Raw genomic sequence first — 17,455 nt, 5'->3', positions numbered from 1 at the left:
CTGAGATAAATCCCCTGTTCAAATCCCCTATAGTCTTGGGGAAAGGCAGCTCTTCTCTCTTCTGCATCATGTGTAAATGAAGCAGTGTGTGTCAGGATGGTGGCAGCTGGTTAGGGACTGCAGTACTCCCTGCCTGTTCTGTGCTAGCATAGCTCCTTGTTGCTAACTAATGCAGGCCTCTAATCAGGGATTTGAGCTGCTAAGCTCACGTTAGCGTGTTGCCGTCTGAAGAGACTTCCTCCCAGGCAGGAGAAATGGCTACACGCGCTCCTATCAGATGGCCATACGATCAGAGCGAGATGTGTGTGATGTGAGATGGATGTTTCTTCTCTGCCTCCAGTGCCTTCTGTTGCCATTTTGGCCTACCAGGTGAAGGCTAGAAGATTGAGTGAGCACGCTGGGGTAAGAAGATCAAGGGCAGTGGGTTGCGGTTGGCCTGGGGAAGGGTTACAGTGGAATAGAAGCCAGGATGTGGTCAGGGTTATGCAGCAAGACTGGGTCTAAGGTTAGGGTGTTAAAATAGGGCTGCAAGGGCTGGGTTTGCAGAAGTTATACTTTTCCTGAGTTCTACTACCAGAGCTTAAGCAGACAGTGTCAGTTTGCCTGGCTCCTACCTGCCTGCCTCCTCCACGGCATGGCACTCACTGTGTGATGTTTTAATTCAGTTTTTAATCCCTAGACTTGGAGAGGGTTTGCCAGGAGCGTCCTGTCCCTGCTTGTCGTCCCTGTGTGCACGCTGCCGCCTCATCTGGGCTGCAGCTCTCCTGACTCTCCTGGAACATGACAAGGCTGCTTTCTAATCTCTCTGTCTCTGTCCCTCACTGCTACCCGACTTAACTCCCGTTCTAGCACACAGAGCAGAGCACAGAGCAAGTAAAGATGGGATTCAACTGCTTTAAGTCAATCTCTAGTGTCCATAGTCTTCTAGCGGTTTTCTCTCTTACATCACTCTACCTCTCTGACAGATGCTCTGCCTATCAGATATCTTCAATTGAAGAGAGATAATGTGCTGTATTGTGGCCCCGGCAAACGTTTACAAGGGTCGGTCAAGTAGTGGTCAAGGCACTCAGTAGTTTGTAGCAGTCTTGAAGCATTGCTGTTAATGCTGTATTGTGACACTTCTTCTTCATCGTCTGTAACGCACACCTTTTGAGCCTCCCAGCCAAAGGAGTGTTTCTTTGATGGAACAGTCGAGGTGGCTGCACCATTAATCATCTTGGCAACATGCCAAGGCACTGCAGACCTGTCTGAGGTGAACAGAACACATTGCTACCGAGGAGCTCCACTCATTGAAAACAAGACGACGCAGAAACTAGCTGTTCTATGGTGTTGATATTAGCAGAATGCCCTGTAGTAACACATTGACATTACCGTAGCCTAGCTCCAGTAGAGTAGAGAGAGAGGGTATCAGACTGGTCAGAGGGCTGTACTGTCAGACACAGCGTGCTAGCTACAGTAGATTAGAGAGAGAGGATATCAGACTGGTCAGGGGGCTGTACTGTCAGACACAGCGTGCTAGCTACAGTAGAGTAGAGAGAGAGGATATCAGACTGGTCAGGGGGCTGTACTGTCAGACACAGCGTGCTAGCTACAGTAGAGTAGAGAGAGAGGATATCAGACTGGTCAGGGGGCTGTACTGTCAGACACAGCGTGCTAGCTACAGTAGAGTAGAGAGAGAGAGGATATCAGACTGGTCAGGGGGCTGTACTGTCAGACACAGCGTGCTAGCTACAGTAGAGTAGAGAGAGAGGATATCAGACTGGTCAGGGGGCTGTACTGTCAGACACAGCGTGCTAGCTACAGTAGAGTAGAGAGAGAGGATATCAGACTGGTCAGGGGGCTGTACTGTCAGACACAGCGTGCTAGCTACAGTAGAGTAGAGAGAGAGGGTATCAGACTGGTCAGAGGGCTGTACTGTCAGACACAGCGTGCTAGCTACAGTAGAGTAGAGAGAGAGGATATCAGACTGGTCAGGGGGCTGTACTGTCAGACACAGCGTGCTAGCTACAGTAGAGTAGAGAGAGAGGGTTTCAGACTGGTCAGGGGGCTGTACTGTCAGACACAGCGTGCTAGCTACAGTAGAGTAGAGAGAGAGGATATCAGACTGGTCAGGGGGCTGTACTGTCAGACACAGCGTGCTAGCTACAGTAGAGTAGAGAGAGAGGATATCAGACTGGTCAGGGGGCTGTACTGTCAGACACAGCGTGCTAGCTACAGTAGAGTAGAGAGAGAGGATATCAGACTGGTCAGGGGGCTGTACTGTCAGACACAGCGTGCTAGCTACAGTAGAGTAGAGAGAGAGAGGATATCAGACTGGTCAGAGGGCTGTACTGTCAGACACAGCGTGCTAGCTACAGTAGAGTAGAGAGAGGATATCAGACTGGTCAGGGGGCTGTACTGTCAGACACAGCGTGCTAGCTACAGTAGAGAGAGAGGATATCAGACTGGTCAGGGGGCTGTACTGTCAGACACAGCGTGCTAGCTACAGTAGAGTAGAGAGAGAGGATATCAGACTGGTCAGGGGGCTGTACTGTCAGACACAGCGTGCTAGCTACAGTAGAGTAGAGAGAGAGAGGATATCAGACTGGTCAGGGGGCTGTACTGTCAGACACAGCGTGCTAGCTACAGTAGAGTAGAGAGAGAGGGTTTCAGACTGGTCAGGGGGCTGTACTGTCAGACACAGCGTGCTAGCTACAGTAGAGAGAGAGGATATCAGACTGGTCAGAGGGCTGTACTGTCAGACACAGCGTGCTAGCTACAGTAGAGTAGAGAGAGAGGATATCAGACTGGTCAGGGGGCTGTACTGTCAGACACAGCGTGCTAGCTACAGTAGAGTAGAGAGAGAGGGTATCAGACTGGTCAGAGGGCTGTACTGTCAGACACAGCGTGCTAGCTACAGTAGAGAGAGAGGATATCAGACTGGTCAGGGGGCTGTACTGTCAGACACAGCGTGCTAGCTACAGTAGAGTAGAGAGAGAGGGTTTCAGACTGGTCAGGGGGCTGTACTGTCAGACACAGCGTGCTAGCTACAGTAGAGTAGAGAGAGAGGGTATCAGACTGGTCAGGGGGCTGTACTGTCAGACACAGCGTGCTAGCTACAGTAGAGTAGAGAGAGAGGGTATCAGACTGGTCAGAGGGCTGTACTGTCAGACACAGCGTGCTAGCTACAGTAGAGTAGAGAGAGAGGATATCAGACTGGTCAGGGGGCTGTACTGTCAGACACAGCGTGCTAGCTACAGTAGAGAGAGAGGATATCAGACTGGTCAGGGGGCTGTACTGTCAGACACAGCGTGCTAGCTACAGTAGAGTAGAGAGAGAGGATATCAGACTGGTCAGGGGGCTGTACAGTCAGACACAGCGTGCTAGCTACAGTAGAGTAGAGAGAGAGGGTATCAGACTGGTCAGAGGGCTGTACTGTCAGACACAGCGTGCTAGCTACAGTAGAGTAGAGAGAGAGGATATCAGACTGGTCAGGGGGCTGTACTGTCAGACACAGCGTGCTAGCTACAGTAGAGTAGAGAGAGAGGATATCAGACTGGTCAGGGGGCTGTACTGTCAGACACAGCGTGCTAGCTACAGTAGAGTAGAGAGAGAGGATATCAGACTGGTCAGGGGGCTGTACTGTCAGACACAGCGTGCTAGCTACAGTAGAGTAGAGAGAGAGGATATCAGACTGGTCAGGGGGCTGTACTGTCAGACACAGCGTGCTAGCTATAGTAGAGTAGAGAGAGAGGATATCAGACTGGTCAGGGGGCTGTACTGTCAGACACAGCGTGCTAGCTACAGTAGAGTAGAGAGAGAGGATATCAGACTGGTCAGGGGGCTGTACTGTCAGACACAGCGTGCTAGCTACAGTAGAGTAGAGAGAGAGGATATCAGACTGGTCAGGGGGCTGTACTGTCAGACACAGCGTGCTAGCTACAGTAGAGTAGAGAGAGAGAGGATATCAGACTGGTCAGGGGGCTGTACTGTCAGACACAGTGTGCTAGCTACAGTAGAGTAGAGAGAGAGAGGATATCAGACTGGTCAGGGGGCTGTACTGTCAGACACAGCGTGCTAGCTACAGTAGAGTAGAGAGAGGATATCAGACTGGTCAGGGGGCTGTACTGTCAGACACAGCGTGCTAGCTACAGTAGAGTAGAGAGAGAGGATATCAGACTGGTCAGGGGGCTGTACTGTCAGACACAGCGTGCTAGCTACAGTAGAGTAGAGAGAGAGGATATCAGACTGGTCAGGGGGCTGTACTGTCAGACACAGCGTGCTAGCTACAGTAGAGTAGAGAGAGAGGATATCAGACTGGTCAGGGGGCTGTACTGTCAGACACAGCGTGCTAGCTACAGTAGAGAGAGAGGATATCAGACTGGTCAGGGGGCTGTACTGTCAGACACAGCATGCTAGCTATAGTAGAGTAGAGAGAGAGGATATCAGACTGGTCAGGGGGCTGTACTGTCAGACACAGCGTGCTAGCTACAGTAGAGTAGAGAGAGAGGATATCAGACTGGTCAGGGGGCTGTACTGTCAGACACAGCGTGCTAGCTACAGTAGAGTAGAGAGAGAGGGTTTCAGACTGGTCAGGGGGCTGTACTGTCAGACACAGCGTGCTAGCTACAGTAGAGTAGAGAGAGAGGGTTTCAGACTGGTCAGGGGGCTGTACTGTCAGACACAGCGTGCTAGCTACAGTAGAGTAGAGAGAGAGGATATCAGACTGGTCAGGGGGCTGTACTGTCAGACACAGCGTGCTAGCTACAGTAGAGTAGAGAGAGAGGGTTTCAGACTGGTCAGGGGGCTGTACTGTCAGACACAGCGTGCTAGCTACAGTAGAGTAGAGAGAGAGAGGATATCAGACTGGTCAGAGGGCTGTACTGTCAGACACAGCGTGCTAGCTACAGTAGAGTAGAGAGAGAGAGGATATCAGACTGGTCAGAGGGCTGTACTGTCAGACACAGCGTGCTAGCTACAGTAGATTAGAGAGAGAGGATATCAGACTGGTCAGGGGGCTGTACTGTCAGACACAGCGTGCTAGCTACAGTAGAGAGAGAGAGGATATCAGACTGGTCAGGGGGCTGTACTGTCAGACACAGCGTGCTAGCTACAGTAGAGTAGAGAGAGAGGATATCAGACTGGTCAGGGGGCTGTACTGTCAGACACAGCGTGCTAGCTACAGTAGAGTAGAGAGAGAGGATATCAGACTGGTCAGGGGGCTGTACTGTCAGACACAGCGTGCTAGCTACAGTAGAGTAGAGAGAGAGGATATCAGACTGGTCAGGGGGCTGTACTGTCAGACACAGCGTGCTAGCTACAGTAGAGTAGAGAGAGAGGATATCAGACTGGTCAGGGGGCTGTACTGTCAGACACAGCGTGCTAGCTACAGTAGAGTAGAGAGAGAGGATATCAGACTGGTCAGAGGGCTGTACTGTCAGACACAGCGTGCTAGCTACAGTAGAGTAGAGAGAGAGAGGATATCAGACTGGTCAGGGGGCTGTACTGTCAGACACAGCGTGCTAGCTACAGCTAACAACTGGCCAATTAGCTAGCTCCAGCCAGACATTGCTCTTGTTGTTCTTGCTCCTGGTGTTATGGCCTCGCAGAGAAAAAGCCCTCATTATAGAAGACACCGGCTGTCCAGGGAGTTTCAAACTGGCACTCCTCAGTGGCTGAGCACAGAACTTGACCAGCCCTGGGCCTGCTCTCCTTCCCTTTGCTGCTATATTACTATCTCTACCATGATACAGTACCACAGCTTTTGTTCATGATCATACGGCTGTCTGGTGCTAACAGCAACTATGCTGTAATTGAGATTGTCATGCATAAAAGATGACCACTTTGTAGAGGTCATAAGGATCCCCATTTTGACATGCACTACTCTCTACTGTAATTGTGGCTGAAATGTAAGGATAGATCCTGTCTGCCTGGTGATCCACGAGACAGCCCTGAATAAGACAGCCTGACCAATCCTTTACAGCGAGTGTGTGTGTGTGTGTGTGTGTGTGTGTGTGTGTGTGTGTGTGTGTGTGTGTGTGTGTGTGTGTGTGTGTGTGTGTGTGTGTTTCATCAACAAAAATAGTGACAACTATTTTTCAGTGGCAATTGACAAGACTATAACTAATTAAATACACCCAGAAAAAAATATAATTTAACTAAAATGATTTTTAATTTCAGTTGACTAAAATGAGACGAGACATTTTTTTCTGTGACTAAAATCTGACTACTAAATTAACTGGACAAGAGTTTTTGGAGAGATTGAGAGCTTTTCAGTGATAAGCACAATTAATATTAGTAGCACAGATGTTCTGTTCAGCAGTGGTAATGATGTGCCACACCCAGCAAACACAGGCTACATCAGCTGGTGAGCTGCGGGTGAGCAAGCGATGAGTGTGGGCAGACAGGCTCCGCCTCCGATTATACACATCGTTCAGGCGGCTCTCTTGCTTCACCTTAGCTAACCAGTAACCACCAGCCTTCTAGTTAGCTACCCTTTGCCTAGTTAAGAAACACAAGCTGCTTTCCAAAATGTTAAACAATAGCAGCATTGAGTTTAATAGTAACAACAGTCAAACTGTTTTTCTCTCCCTTGATTAGGATATAGAGAAGTAGGCTGTCTTTGAAATGTTTAGTCTCGCTCAACCCTCCCACTTTTCCCACTGCATTTCATATCCAGGTTCTGTAGCCAATGTAGCCAAGTCTCCCTCTTTTCCTCAGAGAAAATGGCTTGACTAGCCATGAGGCTACCGTTCAAAAGACGAGCCATAATACCGGCGCTGCACTTTCTTTCTCTTGCTAACGTGCATTAGTGAGCTGCATTTTACATTCAGAAAGAATGTACACTTTCTTTCTCTTTCTAACGTGCATTAGTGAGCTGCATTTTACATTCATAAAGAATGTACACTTTCTTTCTCTTGCTAACGTGCATTAGTGAGCTGCATTTTACATTCAGAAAGAATGTACACTTTCTTTCTCTTTCTAACGTGCATTAGTGAGCTGCATTTTACATTCATAAAGAATGTACACTTTCTTTCTCTTGCTAACGTGCATTAGTGAGCTGCATTTTACATTCAGAAAGAATGTACACTTTCTTTCTCTTTCTAACGTGCATTAGTGAGCTGCATTTTACATTCAGAAAGAATGTACACTTTCTCTTTCTAACGTGCATTAGTGAGCTGCATTTTACATTCAGAAAGAATATCGTGAGCCATTCTAAAACTAGGCTACTAGGCAGACCGAACCGTTAACCATTTCTTTAGGCTACATCTTGTTCAGTCATGTTACCTTATTAGCTAGCTATAGCTAACAACTTTTTGAAACGTTCAGATAGTATATTTCTATGTAGAACAATCATGCCTCTCTGAAATGTTGAATAAAGAATAATGTTGGCTCTGTTCCATGAATTGTTAGCTCTATTCATGGAGGTTCGAGAACGTTTTTCAAATGAACGTGGCCCTGATAACATTACTAGTAGCCTATATGCAAACATTTAGTAGCACAGAAGAAAATGAAAAGAGATTGCCGCTACACTATATCTGACTGGTTAAATCATTTTATGTTGAGTTAATATGGACCCAGTGACTCAGACTTGAGCACTGGGACTTGGACTTCAGCACAGGGGATTTTGGACTCGATTTGGACACGAGGTTTACTGACTAGACTGCATCACTGGGCAAAACAGTTATTAGCTCTCAGTCAGTCATTAGCCCCCCTTCTTCTTTTGGACATCAATGTGGCTGCGGCGTCTGTGGAACGCTGATAACAATGGTAGCGACGCGACCAAGTGATCGAAGTGCAACCCATACTACTTTGCCAATACTTTGAGGCACCATCTGGTGATTGTGCTCTGCAGTAGTAATTGTCAGCGGTGTCAGATCCCTGCCTGTGTTTGAGCTGAGCTCTCAGTGCTCTGCCTCGGGCAACTCCAGGGCTGACAGGCTTAAGTGGGGGAGCATCGTGTGGAGGAGAGGAGGGAGAAGAGTCCGCCACTCCGCAGCCCTGCAGGTGAGATTGGCTGGGGGAGGAAAGGAGAGTGGAGGGGGGGAGACCTGCGCTGTGCTGCGCTCCTCACCAGCTCAGTAAATGTAAAAGCTGTCAGAGCCGGGACCCTCATCTGTCTGCCGAGCAACAGCCAGGGTTAAAGAAACGCACCTCTAATCTAGTTAATTTCAGCCCCTCCATCCCCAAAACATGTCAGTGAATTCCCCTGCAGATACAATTTGGAGACTTTACAGTGTATAGCCAGTGTGATTCATGTATTTATCTGGCTCTTGCAGTAATCTGCTGTGGCTTGGCTGAGGATGGCAGAGCAGAGTTATCTCAAGGCGATGCAGTAGCTACTCTCTCTGACATTTGAGTGAGCGCTGGTTGCCCACAACAGCAGCAGCAGTGTAGAGATATGGGTGCCTCTCCTCTGACTCCTTCTGATAGCACCTGATCAGCTATGAGTTACAGAACTAGCACACACACAACCTCTGCCCTCAGCCAATCACATTCAACACAGCAACTCGTTTTGGAGTTTATGTTTGTGCTGCTTAGCATTTCTATTGATTTGAATATACATATTGCAAGCTTGCTAATGGAACCTTTTGTAGTTGTTTTTCCTGTTTCCATTTGATTTCTAGTCTTTCATTTCTCCTTTTGCCTCTCTAAGCTCGGCAGACTTTCAGAAGTCAGCCTTTGTTTTTCCACTGCGCGTTCTCTGGAGGAGATTAAAAATAATTGAAATCTGCAGTAATTAAGGCCTAATCTCTGTTCCGTTATATTTACTTACAGATTTTGAATTCCGAAATTACTGCTCAAATGCGCACAGCCTGCTTCACTCAAAGCGGCCTAAGCGGCTCAGTTAATATTTTTATTTAAGACCTCGCCTTCAATTTGGTTCAATTCGGTTCAGCTTTGGCTGCGGCAAACCAATTTTCTGCTTCAGGCCCCTTTAATAAACCTGCTGCGCTATCTGGAGCTTCCTTCCCTGATGAAGGCAGTTTATTTTAAATTAAAGGAGAGTTCCTTATCTTACCAGAGCAAAGAAGAGCGTTGCTTTAGTCTTTTTCTCTACCGCTGTCGTTATTAAACAGAGGAAGGAAGAGCTTCAGCATTGGGTAAAACAGGGGGATCTGATACACGGACTCATCCTCCCTTAAACACGCCTTGATGGGCTGTTGATGGAGATTTATTTCCCATCCTTCGTATTTTTCTTCTCTCCTCTTAACCGTTCAGATAAGACAAGCAACTCACAAGGAAACGCTAGCGATAGCATATCGCTCTGCTGCTTGGTAATATGCTGCGTGATGTGATGGGAGCCTTGGATGTGTTTTAATTTAAATGCCGGGGTTGGCTTGCACGCTGAATCAAAGCTGAGCACAGGTTTTAATTCGGGTTTCAATTAAGCGCAGTGTCATACGGTCCTCTGAGAGTAGCTGTTGGAGTGCATTGTAGAGAGAGAGGGAGAGGATGGGAGGGTTTAATGCACATGACTTTGCATAATCAATCAAATTTCATTAAGCATGGCAACCTGGCAATGAATCTGCCACAAAGTTCCATCACTGAGAAATCGGGAATGCAGAGACCAATTATGTTACATATCACATATCATATTACAACAAGCTAATTCAATCTCTGAATTCAGCCTGATTTGATCAGCTCATTTTGATTCGTTCAATTAGGAATGATTTATTAATTCTTGCACCGTTTGTAATCTGTAGCCGTACGCTGGTTGTGGTTGATAGAAAGAGGTTGTACTGTACTAAGCAGCCTCCAATATTAAAGTCAACATCTTTCGGAAGACACAACCATAAATCGTTTACTCTGTGTCCATGGCAATCTTTGGGCTCAATGACATCACTGCTGAAAGGTTGCCAGGGTGACCGTGTGTCCCTGCCTCCTCTAGTCACAGTATCAGGTTATTTATCATCGTTGTATTAGTCAATGCTGCGCTTGTCACCGGCTCTATTAGTGAATATCCTCTCTGCCGGTAATTCAGTTTAACCTGTCTCTCCCCACCTATTCATTCCACTAAAGTGTCCGCAGGATGGAGAGGGAGACATTTGTACACACTGGGGGATGTTGGTGTGTGTTTGTGTGTATTGGTATGTCATGTGAAATATGAGTCTGTGTATTGGTATGTCATGTGAAATATGAGTCTGTGTATTGGTATGTCATGTGAAATATGAGTGTGTGTATTGGTATGTCATGTGAAATATGAGTGTGTGTATTGGTATGTCATGTGAAATATGAGTGTGTGTATTGGTATGTCATGTGAAATATGAGTGTGTGTATTGGTATGTCATGTGAAATATGAGTGTGTGTATTGGTATGTCATGTGAAATATGAGTGTGTGTATTGGTATGTCATGTGAAATATGAGTGTGTGTATTGGTATGTCATGTGAAATATGAGTGTGTGTATTGGTATGTAATGTGAAATATGAGTGTGTGTATTGGTATGTAATGTGAAATATGAGTGTGTGTATTGGTATGTAATGTGAAATACGATTGTGTGTATTGGTATGTAATGTGAAATACGATTGTGTGTATTGGTATGTAATGTGAAATACGAGTGTGTGTATTGGTATGTAATGTGAAATATGAGTGTGTGTATTGGTATGTAATGTGAAATATGAGTGTGTGTATTGGTATGTGATGTGAAATATGAGTCTGTGTATTGGTATGTAATGTGAAATATGAGTCTGTGTATTGGTATGTAATGTGAAATACGAGTGTGTGTATTGGTATGTAATGTGAAATATGAGTGTGTGTATTGGTATGTAATGTGAAATATGAGTGTGTGTATTGGTATGTGATGTGAAATATGAGTCTGTGTATTGGTATGTAATGTGAAATATGAGTCTGTGTATTGGTATGTAATGTGAAATATGAGTGAGTTTGTGTGAGACGGGAGGTTTCTTTTCAGGTACAATGTGGAAACAGTTTTAATGTAGATGAATCAAGAATAGCGGTTGTCATTTAGCTTTCTTATTAACTTAGAACATTTTATTCTCTTCAAGAGTCCTTCACATCAATCCAGTGGAGATTTTAGCATGTAAATCTTGGTGGGGCAAATTCAACCAACATTTTTTTTTTAGATGCATGCCAGCGACGCCACTACACAACACTAAACAATACATTAAATGCACTATAACGTTGACAAATGGTGCCCACAAACTGTTAGAGCCTACATAAAGCTGTCCCAACAGCAGAGCTTTCTTTACAGCACCATGGGGTGAATCCTTACCACCGCTACACCTGGCTATCAGAAGAGCCTTATCTGGCAGCGAAAGACTTCATTCAGCCACTGATATGGCTGACTTGCTGAAAGATGCACTATGCAGAAGTCTCTCTGCCATTTCCTGGTTGCTTGTTTTGTCAAATAAACTGAAATTAGGTGATCTATTTGAATTTTAGCAAGTATAGTTTAGAGAAACAAGATTCAACAACATTATATAGTATCCCCTCCTCATGGTTACAGACCCAACAACATTATATAGTATCCCCTCCTCATGGTTACAGACCCAACAACATTATATAGTATCCCCTCATGGTTACAGACCCAACATCATTATATAGTATCACCTCCTCATGGTTACAGACCCAACAACATTATATAGTATCCCCTCATGGTTACAGACCCAACAACATTATATAGTATCCCCTCCTCATGGTTACAGACCCAACAACATTATATAGTATCCCCTCCTCATGGTTACAGACCCAACAACATTATATAGTATCCCCTCATGGTTACAGACCCAACATCATTATATAGTATCACCTCCTCATGGTTACAGACCCAACAACATTATATAGTATCCCCTCATGGTTACAGACCCAACAACATTATATAGTATCCCCTCCTCATGGTTACAGACCCAACAACATTATATAGTATCCCCTCCTCATGGTTACAGACCCAACAACATTATATAGTATCCCCTCCTAATGGTTACAGACCCAACAACATTATATAGTATCCCCTCCTCATGGTTACAGACCCAACAACATTATATAGTATCCCCTCCTCATGGTTACAGACCCAACAACATTATATAGTATCCCCTCCTCATGGTTACAGACCCAACAACATTATATAGTATCCCCTCCTCATGGTTACAGACCCAACAACATTATATAGTATCCCCTCCTCATGGTTACAGACCCAACAACATTATATAGTATCCCCTCCTCATGGTTACAGACCCAACATCATTATATAGTATCCCCTCCTCATGGTTACAGACTCAACATCATTATATAGTATCCCCTCCTCCTGGTTACAGACCCAACATCATTATATAGTATCCCTTCCTCATGGTTACAGACCCAACAACATTATATAGTATCCCTTCCTCATGGTTACAGACCCAACAACATTATATAGTATCCCCTCCTCATGGTTACAGACCCAACAACATTATATAGTATCCCTCCTCCTGGTTACAGACCCAACAACATTATATAGTATCCCTCCTCATGGTTACAGACCCAACAACATTATATAGTATCCCCTCCTCATGGTTACAGACCCAACAACATTATATAGTATCCCCTCTTCATGGTTACAGACCCAACATCATTATATAGTATCCCTCCTCATGGTTACAGACCCAACAACATTATATAGTATCCCTCCTCATGGTTACAGACCCAACAACATTATATAGTATCCCCTCTTCATGGTTACAGACCCAACATCATTATATAGTATCCCCTCCTCATGGTTACAGACCCAACAACATTATATAGTATCCCCTCTTCATGGTTACAGACCCAACATCATTATATAGTATCCCCTCCTCATGGTTACAGACCCAACAACATTATATAGTATCCCCTCTTCATGGTTACAGACCCAACATCATTATATAGTATCCCCTCCTCATGGTTACAGACCCAACAACATTATATAGTATCCCCTCTTCATGGTTACAGACCCAACAACATTATATAGTATCCCCTCCTCATGGTTACAGACCCAACAACATTATATAGTATCCCCTCTTCATGGTTACAGACCCAACATCATTATATAGTATCCCCTCCTCATGGTTACAGACCCAACAACATTATATAGTATCCCCTCTTCATGGTTACAGACCCAACATCATTATATAGTATCCCTCCTCATGGTTACAGACCCAACAACATTATATAGTATCCCCTCTTCATGGTTACAGACCCAACAACATTATATAGTATCCCCTCTTCATGGTTACAGACCCAACATCATTATATAGTATCCCTCCTCATGGTTACAGACCCAACAACATTATATAGTATCCCTCCTCATGGTTACAGACCCAACAACATTATATAGTATCCCCTCCTCATGGTTACAGACCCAACAACATTATATAGTATCCCTCCTCATGGTTACAGACCCAACAACATTATATAGTATCCCTCCTCACGGTTACAGACCCAACAACATTATATAGTATCCCCTCCTCATGGTTACAGACCCAACAACATTATATAGTATCCCTCCTCATGGTTACAGACCCAACAACATTATACAGTATAGTATCCCCTCATGGTTACAGACCCAACAACTTTATATCGTATGCCCTCCTTGTGGAGAAAGCACATGAGCTAATTATAATACACAAAGTAAGCAAAACAATTCAATTCATCATTCTAACATTGCCTAAAATTATGAATAAGATAGACCTATATAAGCAATATAACAATGTAGATGTACAAATTATGACATAAGGGAATGTGCGGATAAGAGGCAAGCTGTAATTTCGATTAAGACATGAGCGAGCTGAGAGAGACGAGCTGAGATATTCCTATGCGTTCAGCACTTTTGAAATGGAGAGCGACATAATTCACAATATGGGCCATTCTTACAGTATTTTCCCTGTACACCAAGTCAGAATAGTAGGCTAAATAATAGGGGCACATAAGCAAGCAAAAAATGCACTCACAATATTCGATGATGACATTTCTCTAAAACAGGCTACATGTGTACCACCTAATCAGAACAGTAGGCTAAGTTCTGAGGGGGAGAGCGACTAAATTCTTAGAGTGAGACACATGGCTACTAACAGCTTACTACACAACATACACTTAGTATTACTTTCTTATTTACAGTATATATATCTCCCTGGCATATCACTTATGCAGCATCATACAAGACATACAGTGCCTTCAGAAAGTTTTCAGGCCCCTTGACTTTTTCCACATTTTGCAAATGTATTAAATATAAAAACAGATGCCTTATTTACATAAGTATTCAGACCCTTTGCTATAAGACTCGAAATTGAGCTTAGGTGCATCCTGTTTGCATTGATCATCTTTGAGATGTTTGAGAGTCCGCCTGTGGTAAATTCAATTGATTGGACATGATTTGAAAAGGCACACACCTGTCTATATAAGGCCCCACAGTTGACAGTGCATGTCAGAGCAAAAACCAAGCCATGAGGTCAAATGAATTGACCGTAGAGCTCCAAGACAGGATTATATCGAGGCACAGATCTGGGGGAAGGGTACCAAAAAATGTCTGCAGTATTGAAGGTCCCCAAGAATACAGTGGCCTCCATCATTCTTAAATGGAAGAAGTTTGGAACCACCAAGAATCTTCCTGAAGCTGGCCAAACTGAGCAAACTGGGGAGAAGGGTCTTAGTCAGGGAGGTGACCAAGAACAAGATGGTCACTTTGACAGAGCTCCAGAGTTCCTCTGTGCAGATGGGAGGACAACCACCTCTGCAGCTCTCCACCAATCATGCCTTTATGGTAGAGTGGCCAGACGGAAGCCACTCCTCAGTAAAAGGCACATGACAGCCCGTTTGCAGTTTGCCAAAAGGAACCTAAAGACTCTCAGACCATGAGAAACAAGATTCTCTGGTCTGATGAAACCAAGATTGAACTCTTTGGCCTGAATGCCAAGTATCACATCTGGAGGAAACCTGGCACCATCCCTATGGTGAAGTCTGGTGGTGGCGGCATCATCCTGTGGGGATGTTTTTCAGCGGCAGGGACTGGGAGACTAGTTGGGATCGAGGCAAAGATGAACAGAGCATAGTACAGAGAGATCCTTGATGAAAACCTGCCCCAGAGCGCTCAGGACCTCAAACTGGGGCAAAGGTTCACCTTCCAACAGAACAACAACCCTAAGCACACAGCCAAGACAACCCAGGAGTGGGTTCTGGAAAAGTCTCTGAATGTCCTTGAGTGGCCCAGCCAGAGCCCGGACTTGAACCCAATCGAACATCTCTTGAGGGACTTGAAAATAACTTGGCAGCGATGCTCCCCATCCAACCTGACTGAGAAGAATGGGAGAAACTTCCCAAGTACAGGTGTGCCAAGCTTGTAGCATCATACCCAAGAAGACTCGAGGCTGTAATAGCTGCCAAAAGTGCTTCAACAAAGTACTGAGTAAATTGTCTGAATACTTATGTAAATGTAATATTTCAGTTTTTTTTATTTGTATACATTTGTTAAAATGTATAACTTCTTTTTGCTTTGTCATTATGGGGTATTGTGTGTAAATTGATGAGGTAGCACACTGGAGTTCTGCAGTCGGAAAGGAATGTACATACTGGGGGAAAAACTGCTGTTTACCAACTTTGCCGCAATTAAGTGGTCTCTTTCCGAAAACCTTTCTTGCACATGAGCAGCGATTATGTCGCATGCCTCCATCACGTGGGCAGTGTTAAGGTTTCTCTGCCTTGGTTCAGTGGCATCAACATGTCCTGTGGACAGTGCATTCGTTTGCTCGCAAACTGTGCCAATCACCGCACAACCAGAGAAGATGAACCATACCTACGCTCTGTGTTTTCCCTGGCTGCCCCTCCACCGCAGAAAGCACTGAGCTAGGCTTGTATGCTTCTTTATTAACTCAAGGACATTTTGACATTTTACATTTTTTACATTGTTTGCTAAACTGATATGTGACACGAATTAATGCCAGAATTACTTGCAAAACAGGCATTTTTAAATGTATTATTATTATAGAATTTGTTTTAAACAGGTGAGGCTCAAAGCATGTGGGGCTCAAAACCTGAATCACGGCTCGTCACTGCATCAATCACCTCAAATGATTTTCACAAAAATACAATGTCACTGATCATACACTGTAGTAATGTTGGACATGTTGCTTGCTGTGTTCTAATAAAAATCATTCAGCTGTGTCTCTTTGATGACCTCTGGGCTGACCCCTGACCTGTGTGTGTCCACAGAGCGAGGAACACCGAGCCTGTATGCATCAACCTGCAGTCCCAGATCCTCAACTGCTACAAGGAGAACCGGGAGCAGACATTGCAATGCTCAGACCTGGCCAAAACGTACATGCAGTGCATCGACGCAGCCAAGAAGGTCAGTGTTCACTATAGGCTTTCATTCAGTAGATGCCTGGAGGTTTTCATGACCTCTTTCTACACAAATAGCTAAATATATTATATAGTCAATTCACCGGTTCATCTTTTTTCCCCAACACATCCAGTAAATATAAAACTGTATTTTTGTCCCTGCTTCAAATAACCTGAGCCCAGGTTCCCAAAAACATCTTAAGGCTAAATTCATCATTAGAACCATCTGAGCATCGTTAAATCTCAGAGCTGTTTCCCAACAACCATCATTACTAAAGTCGTACTTGAAAGCGCTTGTTATTTACCGACTACCTCAGACCGCTCGTAGAACAGCTAAGTGCGTTGCTAGATGCTTTTCTGCCCTTCCACTTTATACTGTACACAGAAGATCTCTGCTGAACACAGAATCAAGTTTATCGGTCTCGCTGTGACTGCCAATAACTTCAGAGCGAAATCGACTACAAATACAAAGTTACCAATGTCTTTGCAATTTTTACAATCCTAGGATAAAAAGAGGCTTCAAATGAAAACCGAGATGACTGCAAAGATCAATACAGTATAGGCTACATCGCTACATATTTAAATCATATTGAAATGAATTTTATGTTAATTCAATTAAGTTTTTTACTTTGCTAATTGTACGCTATTGTCTGCCATTTTTGCCTTATTATATTTCATGACGTGTAGTCTAACAACATGTGTGCAAATGATGTGCAAAATCTTCATTTAGAGCATTATTATAGGGTAGCTATAGGGGAATGTTTATAAGCATTAGAATAAGCCGTTTCAATATTTGCAGCCATAGGTGATAATATCCTTCTAGAATCTGATCCCTCGTTAGTGTTGTGGAATAATTATAATGTTAGGGTAAGATTTTAATGGAGAAAGCTGATCTGAGAGCAGCACTGCCTTTCTTTCAATCCTGTCAGTATGGACACATGCCTCAACAATGCACTTAGTGAGCGTTCTCTCTGTGTGGTGTTTTGGGAACTGCATGTTACGTCTTCGGTCGTTGTAGGAACGATGCATCGTTAAAACACCCGTAAGCTTAAGTTCCATCGCTATGGGGATGCTGGACCTTGTCTACAGGAGTGTATGCAGTAGTCAAAGTAAAGAGGATTCTAGCATCTCTGCCCCCAAGTCAAATCTGTCTCCCTTACAGTTTTT

The 17,455-nt window shown here is 44.6% G+C and overlaps 1 protein-coding gene across 2 annotated transcripts in view; it reads left to right on the top strand.

The window, feature by feature from the left end:
* chchd6a (coiled-coil-helix-coiled-coil-helix domain containing 6a) overlaps window positions 1–17,455 on the top strand; it is a 74,902-nt gene that overhangs the window by 37,983 nt on the left and 19,464 nt on the right. For both annotated transcript variants that reach the window (XM_039008030.1, XM_039008031.1), the window contains one exon: window positions 16,160–16,295. In XM_039008030.1, the coding sequence (XP_038863958.1) occupies window positions 16,160–16,295 (136 nt within the window). The remainder of the gene's footprint in view (window positions 1–16,159; window positions 16,296–17,455) is intronic.

This window comes from Salvelinus namaycush, chromosome 14 (assembly GCF_016432855.1).
Source record: "Salvelinus namaycush isolate Seneca chromosome 14, SaNama_1.0, whole genome shotgun sequence".
NCBI classification, from domain to species: domain Eukaryota; kingdom Metazoa; phylum Chordata; class Actinopteri; order Salmoniformes; family Salmonidae; genus Salvelinus; species Salvelinus namaycush.
The sequence above is the reverse complement of the archived record's forward strand: the minus strand, read 5'-3'. Positions and strand labels throughout refer to the sequence as shown.